General features: G+C 40.2%; 2 protein-coding genes across 6 annotated transcripts in view; one reads left to right on the top strand and one right to left on the bottom strand.

Annotated features, from left to right (window-relative positions):
- Positions 1-21,887, top strand: part of LOC141259162 (uncharacterized) — a 94,048-nt gene extending 72,161 nt beyond the window's left edge. For both annotated transcript variants that reach the window (XM_073674708.1, XM_073674709.1), the window contains one exon: positions 19,240-21,887. In XM_073674708.1, the coding sequence (XP_073530809.1) occupies positions 19,602-21,092 (1,491 nt within the window). In that variant the 5' untranslated portion in view covers positions 19,240-19,601 and the 3' untranslated portion in view covers positions 21,093-21,887. The remainder of the gene's footprint in view (positions 1-19,239) is intronic.
- The window catches only part of TSC22D2 (TSC22 domain family member 2), a 64,224-nt gene continuing 44,377 nt past the window's right edge, over positions 5,965-25,811 (bottom strand). For 2 of the 4 annotated variants that reach the window (XM_073674705.1, XM_073674706.1), the window contains 2 exons: positions 13,297-13,348; positions 5,965-8,455 (listed from right to left, as the gene is read on the bottom strand). In XM_073674705.1, the coding sequence (XP_073530806.1) occupies positions 8,189-8,455; positions 13,297-13,348 (319 nt within the window). In that variant the 3' untranslated portion in view covers positions 5,965-8,188. The remainder of the gene's footprint in view (positions 8,456-13,296; positions 13,349-25,811) is intronic. The other 2 variants (XR_012318375.1, XR_012318376.1) reach the window with 1 other exon arrangement.

Raw genomic sequence — 25,811 nt, 5'->3', positions numbered from 1 at the left:
GTATGCGCTATCCTTGTCTGTTAACCTGCATTTATACTGTACGATTAGCGTGAATAATCATGCCTAAGAACATTTATTTCACGATAATTTTGTAGTCTAAACAGGCTGCTGTTCACCCGATGAACGAGAAAAACCCTTGTTCATTGGGCAAAATGATCTTTGCTACCAATTACAATGGCAGCCTATGCACACAGGACAATCTATTACTGATCATTCTGTACACATAATGAATGCAATCTGCCTGTCTAAACAGGCTATTAAATGACCGCCGATTAGCAAAAATGTACCGGTCGTTTAACACCGCTGGTCGGGTAGTGTATCTCTCAATTCTTTGCTACAGTCATTATTAGATGAAGTTATTTCTTGGTGTCTGGTGGTGGAGAGTAGGGCCACTTTTGCCATGAGGCGAGATGAACATCTCGTCTCAGGCAGTATTCTGAGGTGCATCTCAGAGGGCATTTTTCCACCTCCAGAAATGGGATTAAGGCAATTCAAGAGTGTGCAAAGCAGTCATCAAAGCAAAAGGTGGCTACTTTGAAGAACCTAGAATATAAGACATATTTTCAGTTGTTTCACACTTTTTTGTTAAGTATATAATTCCACATGTGTTAATTCATAGTTTTGATGCCTTCAGTGTGAATGTACAATTTTCATAGTCATGAAAATACAGAAAAATCTTTAAATGAGAAGGTGTCCAAACTTTTGGTCTGTACTGTACTTATAATCATACCTGTTCTTTCAGTCATAGGGGTGTGATCCTCACACCTCATTGCAAAGGGGGGCAGTTTACATCGTAGCTAGGACATGACAGGTTTCCTTTCAGTACCTTTTTTAACAGTGGGACTTTGCGGGGACTTCTTGCTAAGAGATTAGCTTCACCCAGGCGTCTTCTAACTGTCACAGTACTCACAGGGAACTTGAGACTGTTTTTATTCATCCTGGAGCTGATCATTGGCTGAGCTTTTGCCATTCTGGCTATTCTTCGATACATTCGAATGGTCGTCTTCCATTTTCTTCCAAGTCTCTGGTTTTGCTTTCCATTTTAAAGCATTGGAGCTCATTTTAGCTGAACAGCCTGTCATTGTCTGCACTGCTTTATAAGTTTTACCCTCTCCAGTCAACTTGTTAATTAAAGTACGCTGTTCTTCTGAACAATGTCTCGAACGACCCACATTTTTCAAGCCTTCAAGGAGAAATGCATATACAACATGTGCTGGCTTCACTCTTAGGCTATGTGCCCACGATGCAGAAATGAAGCAGAAAATGTCTGCAGCATTTCTGCATCTCGCTGGCAGAAAAAACGCATGCAGATTGTACATGCGTTTTTCCTGCCAAATACATGCGAATTTGAAGCATTATTCACATGCGTTTCCGCATGCGGATTGACAACCGCTTTCCAGGCGATTTTAGCATCACTTGGAAAGTGCTTGACAACTAGGTCATACTATATAAAGCCATGCAAACAGCATGGATTTATATAGTGTGATCGTAAAAGCATGTTTAAAAACACAAAAACCTATACTTACCTTCCAATGGCCCGGCCTGTGTGGCTGCGCTCGTTCCTGGCTGCCAGCTCATCGCGGGACACTGCACTGAAGGGCCTGCGCTCACATGACTGACGTCACCGCAGGTCCTTCAGTCCTGCCCGTAAGCACAGGGAAGGAGATCGGGGGCCGTCGGAAGGTGAATATTATCTTTATTTTTTATTTTATTTTTATTTTTTTATTTTTTTTTTTTTTACAGGTACAATGGTACCCAGGTCTGGATGAAAGTCTCCTCTCCTCCAGACTTGGGTACCATCCGCACATTGAAACGCATATAATCCGTGAGTACAAATGTACTGACACGGATTATATGCGTCTCAATGCAAGTCAATGGCGGCGATTATGCTGCGCTTCCCCAAAATTAATGGACATGCTGCAGATTTTTGAGCGCAGCATAAACACTGCGGAAAAATCCGCAGCATGGGCATTGACAGTGCAGCTTGTCATTGGGGACCATGGGGGAGGGGGGGGATTACCATGCGTTTTTGAAGCGTTTACGCTGCGGAAATTCCGCAGCATAAACGCTTGAGAAACGCATCGTGGGCACACAGCCTTAAATAAGGGCCACCTCATTCACACCTGTTTCTTCACAGAATGATTGACCTCACTAATTGACCTCCGCACTGCTATTATTTTGAACAAACCCCCTTTCAATTGATTATTCACTCAGACTCAAAAACATGCAGATCATGAATGCTGAGTGTGTTGGTTTTCTTAGCATCTAATGCACCAACTGGTAAATTGTTTGACATGTGGTAATATAATTTATACCAAAAACAGTGATTCATCTGGTTAGTCATTTTGGACTGCTATTATTTTGAACACTACTGTAAGTGGTTTTACAAAGGGAGGTGATCACAGGGTGCAGATGTTTTTCCATGGCAGCCTAATAATGGCACCAAGGTCTGCCCTATATTAAAGAATAGTAGTCCTTGCCTAAAAGCCCACCTAATACAGTAAAAGGAATGCCAGACCTAAATGACTGTTCAAACCAATTACAGGAGCTCCCCGCCTACTTGTTTTCCGTCTATTACGCTTTTTTTAATCAAAATAGAGCCAATCAAGTACCCCATGTCATTTACATGTACTATTACAATTTATTTACCGCAGGGTATTTTCAAATAGTTTTTATCCTAGGATTTGTCTGCAAAATATAGTGTGAATGTGCACCTGCACATTGCATTTATACAGTCTAAACTACAGCTCAATAATTAAAACATAGCAACATTTTAGTAATCTTGAATCAAAGACAAGTCTCATAACATTACAGAACTGATAAGTTGGAGAGCTGAAAGTAACTGCAGCTGGAGTTTTGAAAAAAGCAAATAAACACAAAGTACTTTAAAATAGAGGCACCATTGTCTTTAATAACTGCTGATATCTCAATCATTTCACAAATGGGGCTGATGCAGAATGAGCAGGATGTGGTGCTATAGCATCCTGTTCCGTCCAGTCATTATGAGAATTGTTACATGATCTCCAGGGCTCAATTGCTACAAATAAAAAAAACCTATTAATTCAGAAGACTCAATTCAGTGTCAGCCACCAGGTCCTACTGTAGCAGAAGAAAGCATGCGAGAAATAAATTGTATTTTCCTCATTACTGCAATGTATCTTAGAATCTGTCTGAATCATGAAACAAACTAACAATATAATTTAGTATTAAAAAGCCATCATCTTACATAGTTCGTCTCAGTCACCAGCCATAATATAAAGGGAACCTGTCACCAGATATTTGCTTCCACATCGGAGAGCAACATGATGTAGAGACCACACCAGTCGAGACTGTGCAGACAGCAGATACCATTCCCGCTGTAATCATTTTCCTGTACATGGAATGACAGACAGCTTTGCAGCATGTGTATGCAGAGCAGTCAATATACTGGGGAGTGATTGCAGCGCACCCTGCGGAGTGATTGCAGCGCACCCTGCGGAGTGATTGCAGCGCACCCTGCGGAGTGATTGCAGCGCACCCTGCGGAGTGATTGCAGCGCACCCTGCGGAGTGATTGCAGCGCACCCTGCGGAGTGATTGCAGCGCACTCTGCGGAGTGATTGCAGCGCACTCTGCGGAGTGATTTTTTTAAACTCATCAGCTGTGTATAGAGGTATTATCAGTAGAGACAAGATTAAAATGACCAGTAAGAAAATTCCTGTTTATGCTTCCTGAGATAAAATTAAGAATCTTTAAAAACAAAAAAAACATTGTAATATAAACAGCTGATAATCAGAATAAAACACCATTGCCAAAATATTTTTCAATATAAACAATAGGTTGTTTTCTGATAATCGCTTCCCTTAAAAAAAAAAAAAAAAAAAGGATCTGTCACCAGGACTAACAATTAGGAGCAAATTGATTCAGAGGACCCCAGCCAAGCAATCATGCTACAACAATAATGTTGAGCTGGACCCACAAAACAGAAGAGACGCCTTGGATTCTGGCATGTAGGAGGCAGTTCGCAGGGCTCCCATTGGTTGCTGAAGTGGCCACTAGACCAGGGTCCTGCGAATCAATACACACATCTCTAATATAATCTGCTTAGATCACGAACTAGGTGGTTTTGTACTTCATAAATCCATCCTAGAATGACTAAGCCTTTCTGAACAATCAGCATTTTACGAGTCAAACTATACACTACCAGATTTTGAATCCAAGTGATATATTCAGGCTGTAAACCCGATGGCCGCCCACCTCGCTTGACGGACAAGTTCTTTTCACATTTCTCCTTCATACTCCTGCTGCTGAATTCTGGCATGGATAAGGCAGTATGTATCAGCTGACAGGTTCTCATTAACTAGAATGACATATTTGCTTGGAAAAAAAGGACTAAATATTTTTCTTTTAAAAAGTCAGCACGTCCGGAGACATTCCAAGTGCTGTGCAGGACGGTGACCTTAGATGGGCATGGTTCTTCTATCAAACAAATCCATATTATTATTGCAAAAAAATAAATAAAAGGAAATATTTGTTTCTTGTAGAATATACTCCATGCATCATCTGATTTGTGCACAATCAATCCCGCACCAATGAACAGAGGGATAGAGATATTATATATATATATAAATATAAATTTTATACACACACCCCCCTCTTTTTTTTTTGTTTGCAGATACTCTCTCTCCTGTTTTAGAATGACCTTGACAAATACATCTAAAACCAGATGAACATGGCTTTTCAGCCTAAGTTTTTCTCTTCTGTGGCCTCAATAGATAGACCAAAGTGGTACCTGAGCCTCTATCACTGGTGAATTAATCCGTTTTTCTTTTATTTTGGCATAGACTTGTACCACTAATTTTAAGGCTATACAGAGTTCAGTAAAAAATTTAAGTACAGTTATGTTGCAAAACTAGATTTCAGCAGCCAGAAAAATCAATGCACAGCTTATAATCACTGTTCAGAGTAATCACTCCCTTGCCGAGTCTTCCCAGCATCTAGGGGACGCCTCACTGGTGAGGCCAGTCTAACAGACTGAGAAGAAACCCTGCCCTAAAACACTTCAACTCCAGGCTTCGAGTTCCTTCCGCCATCCAGTGTCATAGTTTCAGTATTTCCTTGGTATTGAACAGATGATTATAATAATCATCAGTGGCTCTGAACTTGCCACAGCCACTCGGTATAGGACATATTTAAGGGTACTTGAGAACTGGAGTTGCAAAAACTATCCTTTAAGCAATGCTTTCAGTGTAGGACAACACTTTGCAAAGCACAATGGCAATGAGGACCTCCACATACTGCCTCCTAATGTACATGGGTATATTGTGTGCATAATGACGGGCAGCATTTACATTTTTTAACTCTCAAATTGACTAATATAAAAAGGGGGGGGGGGGGGATAGAAAAAAAACAAAAACCGAAGCCAAAACAGATGAACAATTGCAAATCAGTTTAGAACCTTTAAAAGGGGTTTTGACAACATTATAACTGTTACGTTTACTTCTAAATTAAAAATCCACTCAGTTCTCAAGAGTGGAGGGATTTTTAATTTGATCTTTTACTACTTATTGACTAGTTTACCATTCACCTCTGCCAGTCTTCTAGGCAGTGAGACCAGTGATTAAAAGTAATTTACAGCATTGAAGTGCTGCTCTGAAGCTGGTTGGAATGCAGGATCCAACCAGCACTGTGTGTCTCTATGCTCTTCCGAGACTGCAGAGACAAATCTGCCTCTGTTTGCAGCATCAGAGAGGGCACCGTCTGGGCCGCACGGCTCAGCTATACCACCGGTTCCAACTGACTATTTAGATTAGAAGTGCGCCAAGCTGGAAGCTAAGGGGCAGATGAACAATTCTTTCCTGGAAGAAAAAAAAAAAAAAAAAAATCAAGAGACAACCCCTTTAATGCAGAATAGAATAGCTTGCAATGAAGATAATTTTTATACCATAAGTACCAGAATGCTTGGAACATATTCTAGAGTCACATATTTGAACAAAACTGCAATTTAATAATTTCATAAAAGGGTGTTAAAATAGATATCTTTACAATAATTGGACAGATGTGTATGGCTAGAAACAAACAGATGTGCTCGCAGATTTATGAAATGTACATTTGTATTTTGGTAAAATGTAAATACTCCTTATACACTGCACTCAATCTGCATGTAGAATTTATTATTAAATACATTAAAATCTGCAATGTAACAAAACTTGTTTTTCTGCATACGAAATTCATAACACCATTTTAAATGAACAAAAGATGGCTCACTTTAATTTTTTTGTCTAACAGCTAGTGCACATTTCACACTAACTCGTCTCCACCGACACCAGCCGTTTGCTCTGTTTATTGGACGCAGTTCACAGATTACATATACAATAAGAGTGCTGGACAAAAAAAACAAAAAAACATGAGGTACGAAAGTGGTTCAGAGATAATAGGTCATGCAGATCATGCTAAACAGCAAAAAGGAAAAATAATGTGAATGATAGAACACTGAATAAAAATACAGAGAATGTGCATAAAATAAAAAAAAAAAGTTACACAGCTTTGCTTCTTTGGTTACAAAGTAGGTTGAACAATTTCACAGTTTTTTTTATCCCACCCTTCAAAAAAAAAAAATAATAATTCACATAAATTTTCTAAAAAGCATAGGAATCATGGCAATTTTTTATTCCTCCCACACTTGGAAAGAAGAGAAATGAACAAAGTTTTCTTCATCAAAATAGCTAATCTATCATTTATTTTAGTATCACAACTGTCGCTCTCCTGTACAGGTGCAATAGGTTTCCATACTTACTCTTTACAAAATTTACATTCAGACTGGATCTTTTCTATATTGTAAAATAAATACCAAGAAGTAAGATTGCTGTTAGTGTTAGATATACATATATATGCCTGGATAGGTATGCTCAGTTATTGCCCTATCGGATGCAATCCTGTTCCTCTACTATTTATGATAGATTTACATTTCTTCTCTATATAAAGGAAAAATAAAATAAAGAGTGTCTGTGACATTGTTCATACATATTAAGAAAATAGCAGCCCTGTAATAAATAAAACACAAAACATTTAAATGAAACTAAAAAGAGGCAAAAAAAAAAAAAAAGTTACTTAAAGTACGGTGGCTCTCGCTAGGAATACGATGATGAGTTTTGCTTACATAGAACTGACAAAACATGGCTCAGAGTATAGTCTTAAAAAACAAGTCGCTTCCCCCCCCTCCTGGGAGAGCCACCAAAGCTCCTTAAGTAAGACCCATTGCTGGATATCAGACCTTAACAAATCAGTTCTGGCAGCAGTTTATGTTTCAGAAAACCAACCATATAGTCCATACAATGAGAGATCAATTTATAGAGTAGTTGTTAATACCAACTAAGCCTAATGCAGGAGAAGCAATTGACGCACTGCTCCTTTAAGCCAACAAGCACGTCAGCGTAGGACATAATGCCTGGAGAACATGCAGAGCAATATAGAATACAATTATGTTCTACCATATTAAATAAATGCAGCGGGAAGCAGATGGCATGAAGCCCACTATACAAAGACCCTGTTCTTATCAAAAGCGGGTTCCTTAAGATTGCAGATGAATCTCGTTCTACCCTTTAAGTAGGCTGATTGGATATTAGAAAAAGGAGGTGTCAGACAGGAAGGTTTACCAATTGTTGTCCATGATGCGGACGCTTTGTCCTCCTATGACAGACAGGTCAGGACAGTGGTGATGTAAAAGATCATGCTTTTCTGAAAACCATAGCGATTAATCAGAATGAACAATGGATGGCTCTAGTACCAATGTAGCGTCCTTTCTAACAAGACATGCATTTTTCATGTTTTCTAGAACATAAAGTGCTGCTGTTGACCCCTTTCCAGAGGATCTAGTGACCTGCACACATTCATTGTCAGTATTCAAAGAATGTATGTTTTCTGTATGTGCATGTGTAGATGCGCGTATATAGATATATAGATAGAGATTTTACCATTCATTTGTGTTAAAAACCTGATACGCAAAGCAATAGGCATCACCTCTCTCACAGCGAGAGATCAGGGAGTACGATTGTCTAATACTGAAAAGGCCGAACACACAAATGAAGCATGGCTACTTGCTCTTTTTCTCTTTTTTTTCATTTTTAAAGTGGAAAGAATAGCAGTGGCACACAAGGACAGATTGCTTTCAGATTTCTGAACGAGGCGAGAAAGCAGTTTTTGTACACTTTTTACGCCGAAGAAACATTCGGTTGCTGCGGGGGGTGTGCGGTCTGTGGAGCCGTGTGAGGAGCTGTAGTCACTGGAGGCGGCTGTTGAAAGGTGCCAAGACCCACTTGGGTCGAAAGTTGAGACAGCTGATCGCTGTTAGAAAGGGATTTTAACAGTGCATTTTCACGTTCAAGTGTAGAGTTTTTCTCTATTAATTCCTTTATTTGTTCCTTTAGGACTTCCACCTCTTCTCGTACCGCGTACATCAAATGGCTTTTTACCAGGTCCTAAAAGAACAAAAAAAACTATTAATACTTGACCTTACAGAGTCACTAAGTAAATCTAACCCCTCTCTCTATCTTAGTGTCTAAATTTATGTAAAGTGAAAGAACCTCTGTCTCATAGCGCTGGTACTTATAGCACAAAATTCTGTGTTCAATAGAAAGCCAGCTTTCATCTACTATGAAGTGGGAGAGTATTCGCACTTATTGCTGGAAGTCAATGACCACTTCACTTTCTTGAAAAAAAAAAAAAAATAAATAAAAAATAAAAATCACAGTTATGAGGGAAAAAAACAAACAAAACAGCAGTCACTTTCAGCGTTTTTTTTCACCCACAGAAAGCAATGAGCAAGTGAAAAAAAACACAGGTACAGCAGGATGTGAAACCCATTTTTGTGATTTTTCCAAGTTTAAGCCAAAATGTCTTGGGTTCCTCACATGTGCATTGCTGTTAGTATATTAGTACAATTTAATTAAATTAGTGATGTGTTAACCCCTTTAAAGCCTGGGGCGTATTGGTACACCCCAGTCCATCACCCCCGGTTCAGCACGTGCTGAGCCCGCACTGGACCGGGCACATGTCAGCTGATTCTTACAGCTGACATGTGGCCCGCAACAGCCGCGGGTTGAATCGCGATCCACCCACGGCTGTTAACCAGTTAAAAGCTGCTGTCAATCTCTGACAGCGGCATTTAACAGCGCCGCGCCAGAAGCGCGGCCTTAGCCCTGCCCATCAGTGATCGCGGGTCACTGATGGGTGGGCATGGCAACCCGGGGTCTGCAGCAGACCCCTGAAGTTGTCATGTCTCGCTAGCTATGAGCGCCACCTAGTGGTCGGCGCTCATAGCACATGAGCATTTCTCCTGCATACAGGCGATCTTCTCGTCGTCTGTATGCAGTAGAAACTATCAGGAAACTGCAGCTTCTAGTCTCCTATGGAGAGTATTGCAGCATGCAAAAAGTGTAAAAAATGGTTTTAAAAACAAAAAAAACGAATATAAAAAAAGTTTAAAATCACCCCCCTTTCGCCCCATTCAAAGTAAAATTTAAAAAAATTCCCACATACACATATTTGGTATCGCCGCGTTCAGAATCGCCGGATCTATCAATATAAAAAAAGAATTAATCCAATTGGTAAACGGCGTAATGAGAAAAAAATTCTAAAAGCCAGAATTACTTTTTTTGGTCGTCGCAACATTGCAATAAAATGCAATAACGGGCGATCAAAACATTGGATCTACCCCAAAATGGTATCAATAAAAAAGTCAGATCGGCATGCAAAAAAATAAGCCCTCACCCGGACCCAGATCCCGAAAAATGGAGACGCTACAGGTCTCGGAAAATGCTGCCTTTTTTTTTTAAAGCAAACTTTGGATTTTTTTCACCACTTAAATAAAAAATAACCTATACATGTTTGGTGTCTACAAACTCGTAATGACCTGGAGAATAATAATGGCAGGTCAGTTTTAGCATTTAGTGAACATGGTAAAAAAAAACAAAACACAACTGTGGAATTGCATTTTTTTTTGCAATTTCACCGTTTTCCAGTACAAGATATGGTAAAACCAGTGATGGCGTTTAAAAGTACAACTCGTCCCGCAAAAAATAAGCCCTCACATGGACATACTGACCGAAAAATAAAAAGGCTATGGCTCTGGGAAGAAGGGGAGCAAAAAAAGTCGCAAAAACCCAAGGTCCAAAAAACCAAACCAAACAACGCAAAAAAACAAGGGGTTAAAGTAAAGAAAGCCTGATCAACTCCATGCCTGACAATGTGCAAAAATAAACAAACAATGCCCGACTAAAGGCCCCGTCACACTTAGCGACGCTGCAACGATCCCGACAACGATACGACCTGTCAGGGATCGTTGCTGCGTCGCTATGTGGTCGCTGGTGAGCTGTCAAATAGGCAGGCTCACCAACGATCAGGGGAGCAGCGACATCGTGGAAAGAATCTTTCCATGATGTCCAGCTCCTGGTTACCAGCCTGCTGAAGCAGGAACAGGCTGGTAACCATGGTAAACATCGGGTTACTAGGGGCACACGCGCACCTAGTAACCCGTTTATCATGGTTACCACTCTGCAACAGCGAGCGGAAGGTTACCGCTCACTTTAGCAGGCTCGTAACCATGATAAACAACAGGTTACTAGGTGCGCGTGTGCCCCTAGTAACCCGATGTTTATCATGGTTACCAGCCTGATCGCTGCTCCCCTGGTCACACAAGCGATGTGTGCTGACCAGCGGGAGGGCAACGACCAAAAAATGGTCCAGGACAATTTGCAGCGATCAGCGACCTCTCAGCAGGGGCCTGATCGCTGCAAAGTGTCACACATAGCGACATCGCTGGTGAGATCGCTGTTGCGTCACCAAAACCGTGACACAGCAGAGATCTCGCCATGCGAGACGGGGGCTTAATGTGCAAAAGTAAACAATGCCTACCAACTCAATGCACTGCCAGAGTGCTAGATAAACAATGCCTGACCAACTGAACACCCCCTGCTGTTTTTACATTTGTAATTGGTGTATTTTTTCAGAAAAGTAAATATATTTTTACTAACTTTTTAAACGAAATAATTTGATCAAATTGCCCTTTTTTCAAAAATGTTTTATGGTTTTACATAAGTCTTGCTTTGGTGACTGAACACCTTGCATTGTTCATAGTTGTATGTTGAAAACAAAGTTGAACTTTGGGATCCTGAAAACTAAGCAGGAAAAGCAACAAAACCTGCTTTTTGTCTGCAGCTTTTTAAAATGCCAACAGATTTGGTTTTGGATGCAGAAGAAAAAAAAAGCAATGTGTGAACACAGCCTGACAGTTTTCAAGGCAGGAAGTGGAAGAGGGTTGTAGCAGAGGTTTTTTTTTTTTTTTTTTTTTTTTAAAGAGAACATTGCTACTTTCTTCTAGAAGCAACACCATCCTTGTCAATCTCTGACAATGTGATGTGATATTGCAGCTAGGCTCTATTTAAAAGCAACCTATCAGGTCCTATAATGCTACTAAATTGCAGATATAGTGTCAATCGCTTTATGAAGGTGCCCGGCTGCAGTTCAGAGTGGCACCCAGGAAAAAAAATCAACTTTATTTTTACCTGTGAGCCACCAGCTTTCAGTCACAGAGGCTTGCCCGGAGCAATTACACCACTCACAGCATTGAGACCGGTGTCTGTAAGCACTGCCAGCACTGACCGACAGCCAGAACTCCCATTGCTAATAAGATCACCCCTAAACAGATTTTTTAAAAAAATTGAATAGCCCCAAGTTTGATAACCTGTCTTTGTACTGTAATCCACTCATTCCCATAACCTTGGTTGCTCTTCTCTGAACCAGCTCCATTTCAGCTATGTCCTTATACATTGGATCCCCAAACTGTAAAAAGAATTCTAAATGGGGCTGCACTAGTAACTTGTACAGAGGCTAAACTTTGTCCTTGTCATGAGCATCTATGCCTCTTAATGCATCCCATGATTTCATTAGCCTTGGCAGCAGGTGACTGGCATTGGTGACTAAAGTTGAGTTTGCTGTTCAACCACACGCCCAAGTATTTTTCAGTGATCGTAAAACACTGGGCAAAACTATTTAGTACATAATTGTACATTTTATTTACTCCATCCAAGTGCATGACCTTACATTTATCTGCATTAAACTTCACTGGCCATTTATCTGTCCAGCCCCTAACTTACATAAATCCCTTTGCAATATTAAATTCTCCTCTGTGTTGATACACTGCAGAGGTTAATATTAATATGTTAAAAAGAAGAGGGCCCAATACTGACATATGGGGTAACCCCACTGTTAACAATGACCGAGTCAGTGTGTGTTCTAATAACCACCCTCTGTTTCCCATCACTGAGCCAGTTCTCAAATACACATTTTTCTCCTAATCCGAATGTTCCCATTTTATGTTCCATCCTTTGTGTGCGGCACTGTATCAACTTTGTAAAGTCCAGATATAACATATCCAAGACCTTACCCTGTTCCAGTCTGAAACTTACCTCCTCATGGAAAGTGATCAGATTAGTTTGAGAGGATATACAACTTCTAAACCCATGTTGATACTGGATTATGAGGTTATGCTTATGGAGATACTCCAGGATAGCATCGCTTAGAAAACCTTCAAGGATTTTGCAGACAGTAGGATGTTAAATTTAAAGGCCTATAGTTTTCAGGCTCAGTTCCACCCCACCCTCACCTACCTCCTTTCTAAATATTGACGCTATGCGTCAGTTTTGTGGTACAGGCCATTTTACTTTGATTTTAAATGGTCACTAGATGGCTGTTGGTTGAACCTCTAGTAATCGGGCTCAGCCAAGCATACATACTGAACATGTCTTGAACCTCAAGTTGCTTGACCTTACTTTATTGGTGGGTATGTTTTGCTGCCCTCTTACAAATTAGCTTTCCAATATTAGGTTTGGCTGAGATTCATACAATAAATTTAGTTAGCTTAATGATGTTTAGTAGCAATTAGCGAGCACGTTCTGCTAACCCTTTCGGCGAGCATGCTTGGGTGCTCGCCGACTATCTTCAGCGTGCTTGGGTGTTCTGTTTGAGTCATGCCGTGTGCATGATTTTCGACTGTTTGACAGCTTTATTGCATGTGAGTAATGCCAAAGAAACAAGCATTCCTCGCATGTATTAAAGCTGTCAAACAGTCGCCAATCATGCGCACAAAGTGACTCAAACATAACACCCGAGCACGCTGAAGATACTCGGGAAACACCCGAGCATGCTCGTAAATCTCAAGTAACAAGCATGCTCGCTCATCATTAGTGTTTAGAGCAATGGCAAATTTTAAGAAACGAGTTGCTCCTCAGTTTAGAAACCTATCATCAAAGAATGCACTTACCATGGCCTGCTCTATCTTGTTGTCGATGGCTACAACATTCGCACTCGTCGAACTGAGGAAACAAAAAAATACACATACAAATTACAATTTGCTGCATTGCTGGGATGCAAACCAATATTTTCAAGACTTCATATATTAGTCCCGACATGACAAACCGCACCATTGAAAATGTTCACTGCTTTGTACAATAAATTGTTTTTCTCACAAAATTTCTGTATCAAATTGCAGAGATGGAAACATCAATCCAAGCAAAAAAATTGCACGGGTGTGATGCCACCAAAATGGTCAGTAATGAATTATGCTTTTTTTGGCAACTTATAAGGGAAAGATCTAGAAGGTAAAACTTTTACAATTATACTTTATTCCGACAATGGTCCACATCATGTAGTAAAAGGCGAGAGACGTTTACACAAAACATAGAAATATTTGCCTTCACAGAAGATTCAATGACAACTCAAGAAAATCACAATACTGTATAAGTGTTAATAAAACCGCAGTTTCAATAAGCAAACCATATTACGGATCCTTGTTTCCTGTGACAGAGTTGTAAAGACACTGCTGATGCCCCTACTTCTGTGCCAGCGGATAAATGCACACAGATGTGACGGCCATCAGGGATATCTGCCAGCTCCTGTGAGGGTGGATTTACAGGTTACATATTACTTACAGTGGTGCTGGCGATGAAGGCGATTTCTATTCTCGGTTAATTTAAAGCTGCAGTAATAACTAGCTTCATGCCGACAGTCAGTCCTGTCCTCGGTGACTAGGACATGCCAACTTAAATAGATGTCCTATAAATAGGTCATTTTTAACATCGCTGTAAAACTTTGCATCCCAAGAGCTAGCATGCTATAGGACCTGGTATAAATTATATGACCAGATTTAGGATGAATTTACACTGGTGTTTTAGTAGACGTGACTTTAGGAGTTCTGCTTGTAACACCAAATAATTGTTTATACATGGGGGTCATTCCACATCAAGTGGACCAGTTTTAAAAATCGTCACCACTCGACCTTCTCCGATTTTGTTGAAAATTTATAAGGATGTACAATTTATAAGGATGTACATGTATGTTTGAAAAGAGGTTCTGTAAATTTTTAGGGCCAGATCTCAAATACATTGGGCACTGTTGACCTTTCACTGGAGGTTCCACCAAGCCTGCGGCTTCAGCTAAGAGGATTTTGCAAACTTTGGCACATAGCCATTAGAGTTCTATACTGGCTATGATGCTGAAATTTGGCATACTAGCTCAACTTTTGCTGCTAAACACAATAAAATTATTACCGGCTATGACAAAACAATATTTCGGCCGCAATTTTCTGTCAAAGTAGCTTGTAAAACGCGTCGCATAAAATATATGCCAAACTTTGCCCATGTATAGCTCAAGACCAAAAACCAATAGTAACTGGTGCTTTGCCCTGTACACCAAACATCTACATGACTTTGCATTGCTGCAATATCAAGGTCAAATCATATGTATTTGTGGAAATATTCGCACCCACATATGATGAAAAACTAAAAAAAAAACAAAAAAACGAATTTTAACTATTTTTAGGTCAAATTTCTCAAAAAGGGTACCCCTAAAATATATTAATTCTGATATCATTAGAAAGAGCACATTTTTCTCTACAAGGATCATTGTTTTTTTTTTTTTTTTTTTTGGAGTCTCAGTTTAACCACTTCGCGCCAGAGCCTGTTTTTGCCTTCGTGACCGGGCCAATTTTTTCAATTCTGACCACTGTCACTTTATGAGGTAATTACCCTGGAACGCTTCAACGTATTCCCCTGATTCTGAGATTGTATTTTCGTGACATATTGTACTTCATGATAGTGGTAAAATTTCTTCGATATCACTTGCGTTTATTTGTGAAAAAAATCGGAAATTTGGCGAAAATTTTGAAAATTTTGCAATTTTCAAACTTTGAATTTTCATGCCCTTAAATCAGAGAGATATGTCACACAAAATAGTTAATAAATAACATTTCCCACATGTCTACTTTACATCAGCACAATTTTGGAACCCAAATTTTTTTTTGTTAGGGAGCTATAAGGGTTAAAAGTTGACCAGCGATTTCTCATTTTTCCAACAAAATTTACAAAAACATTTTTTTAGGGACCACATCATATTTGAAGTCACTTTGAGGGGTCTTTATGACAGAAAATACCCAAAAGTGACACCATTCTAAAAACTGCACCCCTCAAGGTGCTCAAAACCACATTCAAGAACTTTATTAACCCTTCAGGTGCTTCACAGGAATTTTTGGAATGTGGAAGAAAAAAATTAACATTTAACTTTTTTCACAAAAATGTTACTTTAGACCCAATTTTTTTATTTTCACAGGGGTAACATGAAAAAATGGACCCCAAATTTTTTTGTGCAATTTCTCTTGAGCGTGCTGATACCCCATATGTGAGGGATAACCACTGTTTGGGCGCACGGCAGGGTTCGGAAGGGAAGGAGCGCCATTAGACTTTTTGAATGTAAAATTTGTCTGAATAATTAGCGGACGCCATGTTGCGTTTGGAGAGCTCCTGATGTGCCTAAACAGTGGAAACCCCCCACAAGTGACACCATTTTGGAAACTAGACCCCTTAGGGAACTTATCTAGATGTGTGGTGAGCACCTTGAACCCCAAGGTGCTTCACAGAAGTTTATAATATTGAGCTGTAAAAATAAAATTTTCACATTTTTCCCACAAAACCGTTTTTCATCCCTTAATTTTGCATTATCATAAGGGTAATAGGATAAATTGCACCATGAAATTTGTTATGCAATTTCTCCTGAACACGCTGATACCCCATATGTGGAGGCAAATTACTGTTTGGGCACATGGCAGGGTTTGAAAGGGAAGGAGCGCCATTTGACTTTTTGAATGTAAAATTTGTTTGAATAATTAGCGGACGCCATGTCACATTTGGGGAGCCCCTAATGTGCCTAAACAGTGGAAACCCCCCACAAGTGCCACCATTTTGGAAACTAGACCCCTTAGGGAACTTATCTAGATGTGTGGTGAGCACCTTGCACCCCCAGCTGCTTCACAGAAGTTTATAATATTGAGCCGTAAAAATACAATTTTCACATTTTTCCCATAAAAAATGTTTTTCATTCCCTAATTTTGCATTATCATAAGGGTAACAGGATAAATTGCACCATGAAATTTGTTGTACAATTTCTCCTGAGTACGCCGATACCCCATATGTGGGGGAAAACCACTGCTTTGGTGTACGGCAGGGTTCGGAAGAGAAAGAAGCGCTATGTTGGCTGGGATAGGCAGCAGACACCATGTCACATTTGAAGAGTCGCTGACATGCCAAAACAGCAGAAACCCCCACAAGTGACCCCATTTTGTAAACTACACCTCTCAAGGAATTCATCTAGGGAAGTAGTGAGCATTTTTTAATTTTTAAATTTATACCATTGGGCAGTGAAAAAAGCATAATTATATTTTTACCACAAAAAAATGTTTTACCCTCAGATTTTACATTTTCACACAGGGCAATGGGTAAAAATGGTGCCGAAATGTGTCACACAATTTCTTCTAAAAGTGGCAATACCCCATATGTGGCTGTATCGTACCGCTCAGCATACGGCGAGATCTGGGGGGGGGGGGGGGGGGGGGAGCGCTATTTGACAATTGGAGAACAAATTATTGTAGAATAGGCATTTGGATTTGGGAGCACAAAATTTTCTGAATTTCTTTTGGGGGGCAAGGACCATTTTGCTTTTCCAGAGCCTTTCTGCTACCAGTAACTTGGAAGTCCCTTATATTTTTAACAGATGATGGACCTGAGTGGGGACTAGCTTTTTTTGAGGACTGAGTTGAAGCTTTTATTGGGAACATTTTACGTAACATTTATCCGGCGCTCTAGGCTGAGCACTTACATCGGGGTTTCCATCTAATTTTCCAAGTGATGTAATTCAGATGAAACCCCTGCAGGATCCATTCACTGTAATGAGGCAGCAGAGTTACTCTGGACTCCGTCTGGCCTCTGTTTAGTGGTGTCCTTTTTTTCAGAAGTGCACAAAACTGTGGCCAACCGCACTTTTATGCACGCCTAAAACAAATGACACCGTGGGATCCCAGGCTAGACGGCATCCACAGTGGCCTATATCTGCCTCATTACAGGGAATCTTCCGTCATGGGTTCTGGCTGAATCACGTATTTCAGAGATTTACACGGAAACTCTGGTGTAAGTGCTCAGCGCAGAGCACAGGATAAATGTGAGCAGAGCATTACTGGGATCTTTGGGAGACATAATAAACAAATCAGTAGCAGGTGAATAATATTTGTTTTATTTATTTTTTATGCCGTTCCTAGTGTGATATAACGGATTAGATTACTTTATTCTTCGGGTCCGTGCGATTACAGAGATACCAGATTTATATCGGGTTTTTATGACTGACAGCTGTCACACACTAAAATACGCTTTTTTTTGCAAAATCTAGTTTTTGCATCACCATATTTTGAGAGCTATAATTTTTCCATATTTCGGCCGATAGAGTCATGTGACGGCTTATTTTTTGCGGGACGAGTTGAAATTTTTATTGGAACAATTTTTGGGCACGTGACATTTTTTGATCGCTTTCTATTCCGTTTTTTGGGAGGTAAAGTTAACAAAAACAAACACTTCAGGAATTGTTTTTTGAGTTTTTTTTTATGCCGTTCTGCGTGTGGTAAAAGTGATCAGGCAGCGTTATTCTTCGGGTCAGTACGTTTACAGCGATACTACACTTACTGTATTTTTTTTATGTTTTGGCGCTTTTACACAATAAAACAATTTTATAGAAAAAAAAATTTTTTTTGCATTGCTTTATTCTGAGCGCTATAACTTTTTTATTTTTTGGCTGATGGAGCTGTATGGCGGCTTTTTTTTGCGGAACAAGATGACGTTTTCAGTGGTACCATTTTTATTTCTATTCTGCTTTTTGATCGCATTTTTTTCCACTTTTTTGGCGATATGATGAAAAAGCATTTTTTTGCTCCGTTTTTTATTTATTTTTATTACGGTGTGCACAGAAGGAGTTAATTAGTGTGACAGTTTTATAGCTCGGGTTGTTTCGGACGCGGCGATACCAAATATGTGTACTTTTTTTGGTTTTGTAATAATTTACGGATTTATTGGTTTAATATTTTATTTATTTATATTTATTTTGTGATTTTTTTTTTTTTAACAGTTTAAAAACTTTTTTTTTTACATTTTTACTTAGTCCCTGTATGGGACATTAATTTTTATTTTTCTGATCACTGATCTCATGTAATGTAATACACATATATTACATTATATGAGATCTTCACTGACTGTTTCAGTCAGAGTCTCCTGTCTGACTTCAGCTACATACAGGCTGAAGTCAGACAGGAAGGACACCATATATGGCAGAGCTGGAGGCGGTCATGTGACCTCCAGCTGCCATAGCAACCCCAGGTCCTCAAACGAAACGGAGGTCTTCGGAGGTAAGTAAGACGACCCCCTCTTTTCCTGCTGTCTCCTATATGCCGCGATCACTATAGATCACAACATATAGAAGACAGCAAAGGGTTAACATCACTGGGACCTGATCTAATCAGGTCCCGATGATGTACCCTGTCAGAGCTAACGCTCTGCACCGGAATCGCAGTGCTTGCAGGACCCTGGGGGTCCTGAGCACTGCGAGACCACCCACCGTTTTTAAACGTCGGCACTGCACAGAGCCCAGCAAGCGCCGACGTTTATCTACAGTGGGCGGTCGGGAACCGGTTAAGAAAAGAAAAATGCCACTGAACATGGTGTTATTTATGCGCGTAATGCATTGATTGTGTTTGATTTTCAGATTCTTATCACATGTTACAGAGTTGTATTGTTGCTAGCAATGTCTATTATAATCAAAAACCTATAAACCTTTTTATTTATGAAAAGTTATTGACTATTGTTACATTTTAATGCATATATTATTTATTTTTTAGCGATGGAGAATGAAATTGATGAAGAATCGGCCCAGTGATCTATCGGCCTTGCGAACAATTCGAAGTGCCACCTTAAGACATTCACCCATAGCAAGGATGAGTTGAAATTGTTTACAAGCTTTGGATTGGATGAACAGAAATTGCTGCGTCGACGAGTGGGACTAAATTTTGACGAACATTCACAAATCTGTTTACACCATGAAGCTTCATTCTTGACCAAATATGAGCATTTGCAAAAATCGTGTTGCAATCCTTTTGGGAAGAAAGGTCATAACACCAAAAAGAATTTGCGAGCTATCAATTTATTAGCAGCTGACCAGTTGAACGAATTTACAAAGAATGATGTGAAGCTTGGCCAGAAGATGTGTGCATCATGTCGAAAAGAATTTGCTAACAGGAAAAAATCAGCTGATCCAGTTTCCTCTGAATCAGATCCAGATGGAATGGAATGTTCTCCTGAAAGTCTAAATTCAAGCTTAACATCCATTGGCATCTCTCCTCTGAAATATCCACGGGGAAGCCAGCGGGATTCACTTGGGTATGCAAGGAGAAAGATAAGCCAGGTACAAAATGCATTTTCTAGCAAGGTTGCTTCAATTGGAGGGCTTGAGCCGAAAGACATTGAGCAAACAAAAACAGCACAGTGCAAAATGTGTCTGGATTACGATCACCTTTTGGCAGATTTGAAGCAAAAGCTGCAGGTGTCCAGTCGGGCAGAAAAGGTCCAAATCTTGACATTGGCATCTAAAAGTTGGTCCATTAAGGCTATATCAGACGAATTTGGTGTCTCTGAACGAATGGTCAAACAAGCTCGAAAGCTTAAATGTGAACATGGTATCTTAGCCTTACCTAGAATCAAGTGTGACAAGAAAGTTTCTGAGGAAGTGAAGAAAAAGGTGCAGGCATTTTTTGAGGATGATGAATTCAGTCGAATGTGCCCTGGTAAAAAAGACTATGTATCAGTGCGAATAGCAGGAGAAAAAAAGCAGATGCAAAAGCGACTATTACTGAGCAATATGAGGGAAATGTTTGTTGCCTATCGGGATCGGAATGGCCCTGAAATTGGATTTTCCACGTTTTGTGAGCTTCGGCCAAAGTGGTGCGTAACCTTTGGATCTGCTGGAACATATTCCGTTTGTGTGTGTACCATTCACCAAAATGTCAAACTAATGCTTGCAGCATGCCCAATCAATGATGACTACAAAGAGCTCATACGCAAAATGGTCTGTGGAATTGAATCCAAGGACTGTATGCTTGGCCGTTGTGATAAATGCCCGGGTCCTGAAGTTTTAAAAGAATTTCTAGTCAATGTGTTTGTCAACAGTGACCCTGAAGATATTATTGAGTTCAAACAATGGATTCACACTGATCGAGACACGCTTGATACCAAACAACTGACTATAGAAGATTTCATTGAAGAATTGGTTTTGAAAATTTCTAAACTTTGTAGCCATCACTACATCGCCAAGCATCAAAGTAGCTATTTGAAATCGTTGAAGGAAAATCTGAGACCTGGAGAGCTTGTGATCCTTATGGACTTTGCTGAAAATTACTCATTTATTGTTCAAGATGCCATTCAAGGTTTCCACTGGGAAAATAGTCAAGCTACAGTACACCCATTTGTAATTTACTTCAAGGAGTTAAATGGTGAAGCTGTTCAGAACATCAGCTTGTGCATAATCAGTGATTGCTCACGACATGACACAGTTGCAGTCCACACTTTCTTAACAGTAATTGTGGAGTATCTAAAGACTCATCTATGGGATTCGTCATATCCACTACTTCAGCGATGGATCTGCAGCCCAGTACAAAAATTTCAAAAATTGTCTCAACTTGTGCCACCACAATGCTGATTTCAATATCAGCGCTGAATGGAATTTTTTTTGGTACCAGTCATGGAAAGTCGCCCTGTGATGGGATTGGAGGGACAGCAAAGAGGTTGGCAGCTCGTGCCAGTCTTCAACGCCCAACTGAAAACCAAATACTGACCCCGGTGGATTTATTCAACTTTTGCAACGAGCAACTGCATGGAATCAAATTTTTTTTTGTTCCAAAAGAAAAAATTGTCGAAATACAGGTAGTTCAAGAGGAAAGGTTCAAAGATGGACATACAATTGCTGGAACAAGAGAAAATCACCAGTTTGTGCCAATTGATGACAAAAAGATTCGCACTTCAAGGGTGTCAAATGACCCATCATCTTTCATTGCCCATGTAGATAGATCTGTCAGATCAGAAATGCCTTTTGTGCCAATTGCAAATCTCCAGCCAGGGCAATACATTGCCTGCATTTACGATAGGAACTCGTGGATTGGAAATATTTCTGAAATTTCAGTCGACGACCATGATGCATTAATAAATTTTATGCATCCTCATGGGCCAGCTAGCTTCTTTCACTGGCCTGTGAGAAATGATACATACTGGATTCCCGAGCAGTCAATCATTGCAATAATTCCTGCACCAGCTGCAACAGCAATGGGCCGACAATACAGCTTCTCTGAACCGATTATGTTGCAAATTCAGCAACAATTCCAGACCACTTAGACTGAACATTATGGCTTGGGAACAAACAAAAGATACCCAATATTAGGCTTGGGATCCTAGGCAAAGACACCCACCCTCAGGCTTCGGAACCTGCGATAAAGAGACCGCCCGCGGCTGGCCTTGGCTATCGGCCATGGCTCCTAGGCGATGGGGCTGCCAATTCTCGAAAGACAGCATTATTACAATTCTTAATAGGATTATAATACCAATTCTTAGGGAATTGGTTGTGGTATAACCACCATGGACCAACGCAAGGGTTTGAATAGTGCAGTTACCATTCATTGCTTATTAATAAATAACACCATGTTCAGTGGCATTTTTCTTTTCTTAAACTGAGAGACTCCAAAAAAAAAAAAAAAACAATGATCCTTGTAGAGAAAAATGTGCTCTTTCTAATGATATCAGAATTAATATATTTTAGGGGTACCCTTTTTGAGAAATTTGACCTAAAAATAATTAAAAATTTTTTTTTTTTTTTAAGTTTTTCATCATATGTGGGTGTGAATATTTCCACAAATACATATGATTTGACCTTGATATTGCAGCAATGCAAAGTCATGTAGATGTTTGGTGTACAGGGCAAAGCACCAGTTACTATTGGTTTTTGGTCTTGAGTTATATATGGGCAAAGTTTGGCATAAATTTTATGCGACGCGTTTTACAAGCTACTTTGACAGAAAATTGCGGCCGAAATATTGTTTTGTCATAGCCGGTAATAATTTTATTGTGTTTAGCAGCAAAAGTTGAGCTAGTATGCCAAATTTCAGCATCATAGCCAGTAGAGAACTCTAATGGCTATGTGCCAAAGTTTGCAAAATCCTCTTAGCTGAAGCCGCAGGCTTGGTGGAACCTCCAGTGAAAGGTCAACAGTGCCCAATGTATTTGAGATCTGGCCCTAAAAATTTACAGAACCTCTTTTCAAACATACATGTACATCCTTATAAATTGTACATCCTTATAAATTTTCAGCAAAATCGGAGAAGGTCGAGTGGGGACCACTGGTCCACTTGACATGGAATGACTCATGGGTATAATAGACAGAAGTGCAAGAACTACAGCAAATTAAATACATTATGGCCATTTATGAAGAGCTACGTGCCACAGGTGTGGTTAAAAAAAAAAAAAAAAAAAAAATCGCATAGATACCAGCGGCTTGTACAAAAGTATCTTTTATGGTGCTTTCACTTTGTGTTTCGGCACCCACTCGGTGGCTTAAGTCTGAACCCCACCACCAAACCGGATTTGGGTGTATACACCTAATGGAGGAGGACACTCAGACGCTGTCTATGTCGTCTCCAGTAGGCATACACTGAAGATGCACACATTCTATCTACCGGCACCATTATAATCTATGGCTCCACCTATGGCTTAATCTGGTTTTGCAGGGGGTGGGGGAGGGAAGTTGAGACGCAAGCCCCGACTGGACCACCACAATGGCAGCCGGAAAGCAATGTGAATGCACCCTTAGCCTTTTTTGCTGTATTTTTTTATTTTTAAGTAGACGGAAGAACAAGCCCACCTGCAGTCCGACTTTTTTTTTAGAAATTACACTAGAACTGGTCATAAACATTAGCAAAAACCTACAGCATCTCCAGGGTAAGGTGTATGACTGCAATGTTGCTTAAAAACATTTGCACATTTTATTCAGCATTCTAATGAATGAGATCAGCAAATACAATGCTGGTTTTTAGTTAATGTGCACCATCGTGTTAATTTTCTGATGCTAAAACAGAATGTGTTCTACTCCAGAGCGGCGATCACAGTTCTGCAAGTGAGCATTTCAGTTTTCCAACCCTTCCACCTCAGTTTCATAACACAATAGTCCGTTCAGGTGCTGACCGACAAATATCCAGCATTTCAGATTGTGTTTGACAAACGTGTAATCATATCTGTGATATCTGCTTAGCTGGGCAGTGATGTACATACGGCTCCATTGTGCTCATCAAGATTCACCTGTGTTGTAACCTGTGCGGAGATCCAATGTCATAATGTAGAACAGTGCCGTCTAACCAGACTAGTACATACTATTTTGGCTAATTGAGAAGAGTCTTAAGTGGGGAACCCCTTTAAATTATATTTATGATATTTTCATTCACATCTGACTGTTCACCAAGTGTGCATGTGGGGATCGAATGTCATGGCTGTTGGTCAAAGGAGGCTTCAGCTGTCAGTGATTTACGTGGACAGCTTAACACAGCTGTGCAATATGTTATTGACCTCTCACCTAAAATATAGTATCAGGATTAAAAAAAAAAAAAAAGTTGTCTGTACTTTTTAAAAAAGAAAAAAAAAATATGTGCAGCAAAAATATTTTTATAGTTGGGTCATGGTAATACAAATAGTTGAGATAAGAATATACATCGACTGGTCTCGTGTGTGTATAACAGGGGACACCAGACCTGGCCGCGCCTTCATGCAGTTTTAAGTGCTGAAACATATCAGAGAAAGGGATTGGACAAGCCCTTCTCAATCCGTATATTTCCTCCCTTTAAAGGTAACACTTCTACTAACCTCAGGTGCTGCTCCAGCACTGTCTCTCCCGACGACTGTGTAAGTGTGACATCACGTGAACCCTGCAGCCAGTCAGCGGACGCTTCGCTCTTCCCGCCTTTGGACAAATCACTTTCATCTGGAGGAAGTGAGCGTTGCTGCTCTCTCTCTCGTCCTCCAGGTATAAATGAAATGTCTAAGGCTGTGTGCCCACTATGCGTTTTCCAAGAGTTTATGCTGCGGAATTTCCGCAGCATAAACGCTTGGGAAACACTTGGTAATCCGCCCCCCATGGTCCCCAATGACAAGCCGCAATGTCAATGCCCATGTTGCGGATTTTTCCGCAGCGTTTATGCTGCGCTCAAAAATCTGCAGCATGTCCATTAATTTTGCAGACACGCAGCGTAATCGCCGCCATTGACTTGCATTGAAACGCATAATATCCGTGTCAGTACATTTGTACACACGGATATTATGCGTTTCTATGTGCGGATGGTACCGAAGTCTGGAGGAGAGGAGACTCATCCAGACCTGGGTACCATAGAAACTGTAAAAAAAAAAATAAAAAAAAAAAAATAAAGATTATAATTACCCTCTGATGTCCTCCTGGTGTTTTGTCCGCTCCGTCCGGTCTCTTGCAATGCTCGCGCTGTTGTGAAGGACCTGCCATGATGTCACCGAGTCATGTGACCCATCACATGACTCAATGACGTCACAACAGCGAGAGCCGCCCAACACACCGGACGCAGCAGAGAGAACACCAGGACGACAACGGAAGGGGAGTATGAACTTTATTTTTTACCATTCTTATTCTTTTTTTTTTTTTTTAACTAACTTGGTCACACTATAAATCCATGCAACCGGCATGGATTTATAGTATAGTGTGAACAAGTTGTCAAGCACTTTTCCAAGTGATGCTAAAATCGCTTGGAAAAGCGCTTGATAACCCGCATGCAGAAATGCATGCAAAGACGCTTGACAAACGCTTCTACCTGCCGGGAAAAACGCATGTAAAAAACGCATGCGTTTTTCCTGCCAGGGAGAAGCATAAAAAATATGCAGCATTTCTGCATCGTGGGCACATAGCCTAAAGGCAGGAAGAGCAAAATGGCCACTGACTGGCTGCAGGGTTTGCATGTTGTCACACTGTTACGCAATCACAAGGAGAGACAGTGCTGGCACTGCATCAGAGGAGAGTACAAGTGTTATTTTAAAAGGGGAAATCAACACATGGTTGGGCAGAATGAATCGACTGACAAGTGACCTTTAAATACAGAGTAGAAAATAACATTTTCCAGGTACGCTTATCAGGAGATACAAGTTCTCTTACCTCTTTGGTAACTGCCCCAGCTCACAAGAGCCAATACAACCAGAAAAAGACCCCACTCAAATAAAATATGTGATGCTTTTATATGCAACAAAACCCACGTTAAACTCACCATGATAAAAAATGGATCAATTACCATCCGACTGAAACATTCCACAACTACACAGATTTAGAAGAGTCAGGAGACTTATAAGGCAAGTGTTCCCCAAAATC

The sequence above is a fragment of the Phyllobates terribilis genome, unplaced genomic scaffold, assembly GCF_046119375.1.
Source record: "Phyllobates terribilis strain yellow unplaced genomic scaffold, ASM4611937v1 Scaffold_3__8_contigs__length_932513732, whole genome shotgun sequence".
In the NCBI taxonomy this organism is placed as follows: Eukaryota; Metazoa; Chordata; class Amphibia; order Anura; family Dendrobatidae; genus Phyllobates; species Phyllobates terribilis.
Note: the sequence above shows the minus strand (reverse complement) of the source record. Positions and strands in the feature narration are given on the sequence as shown.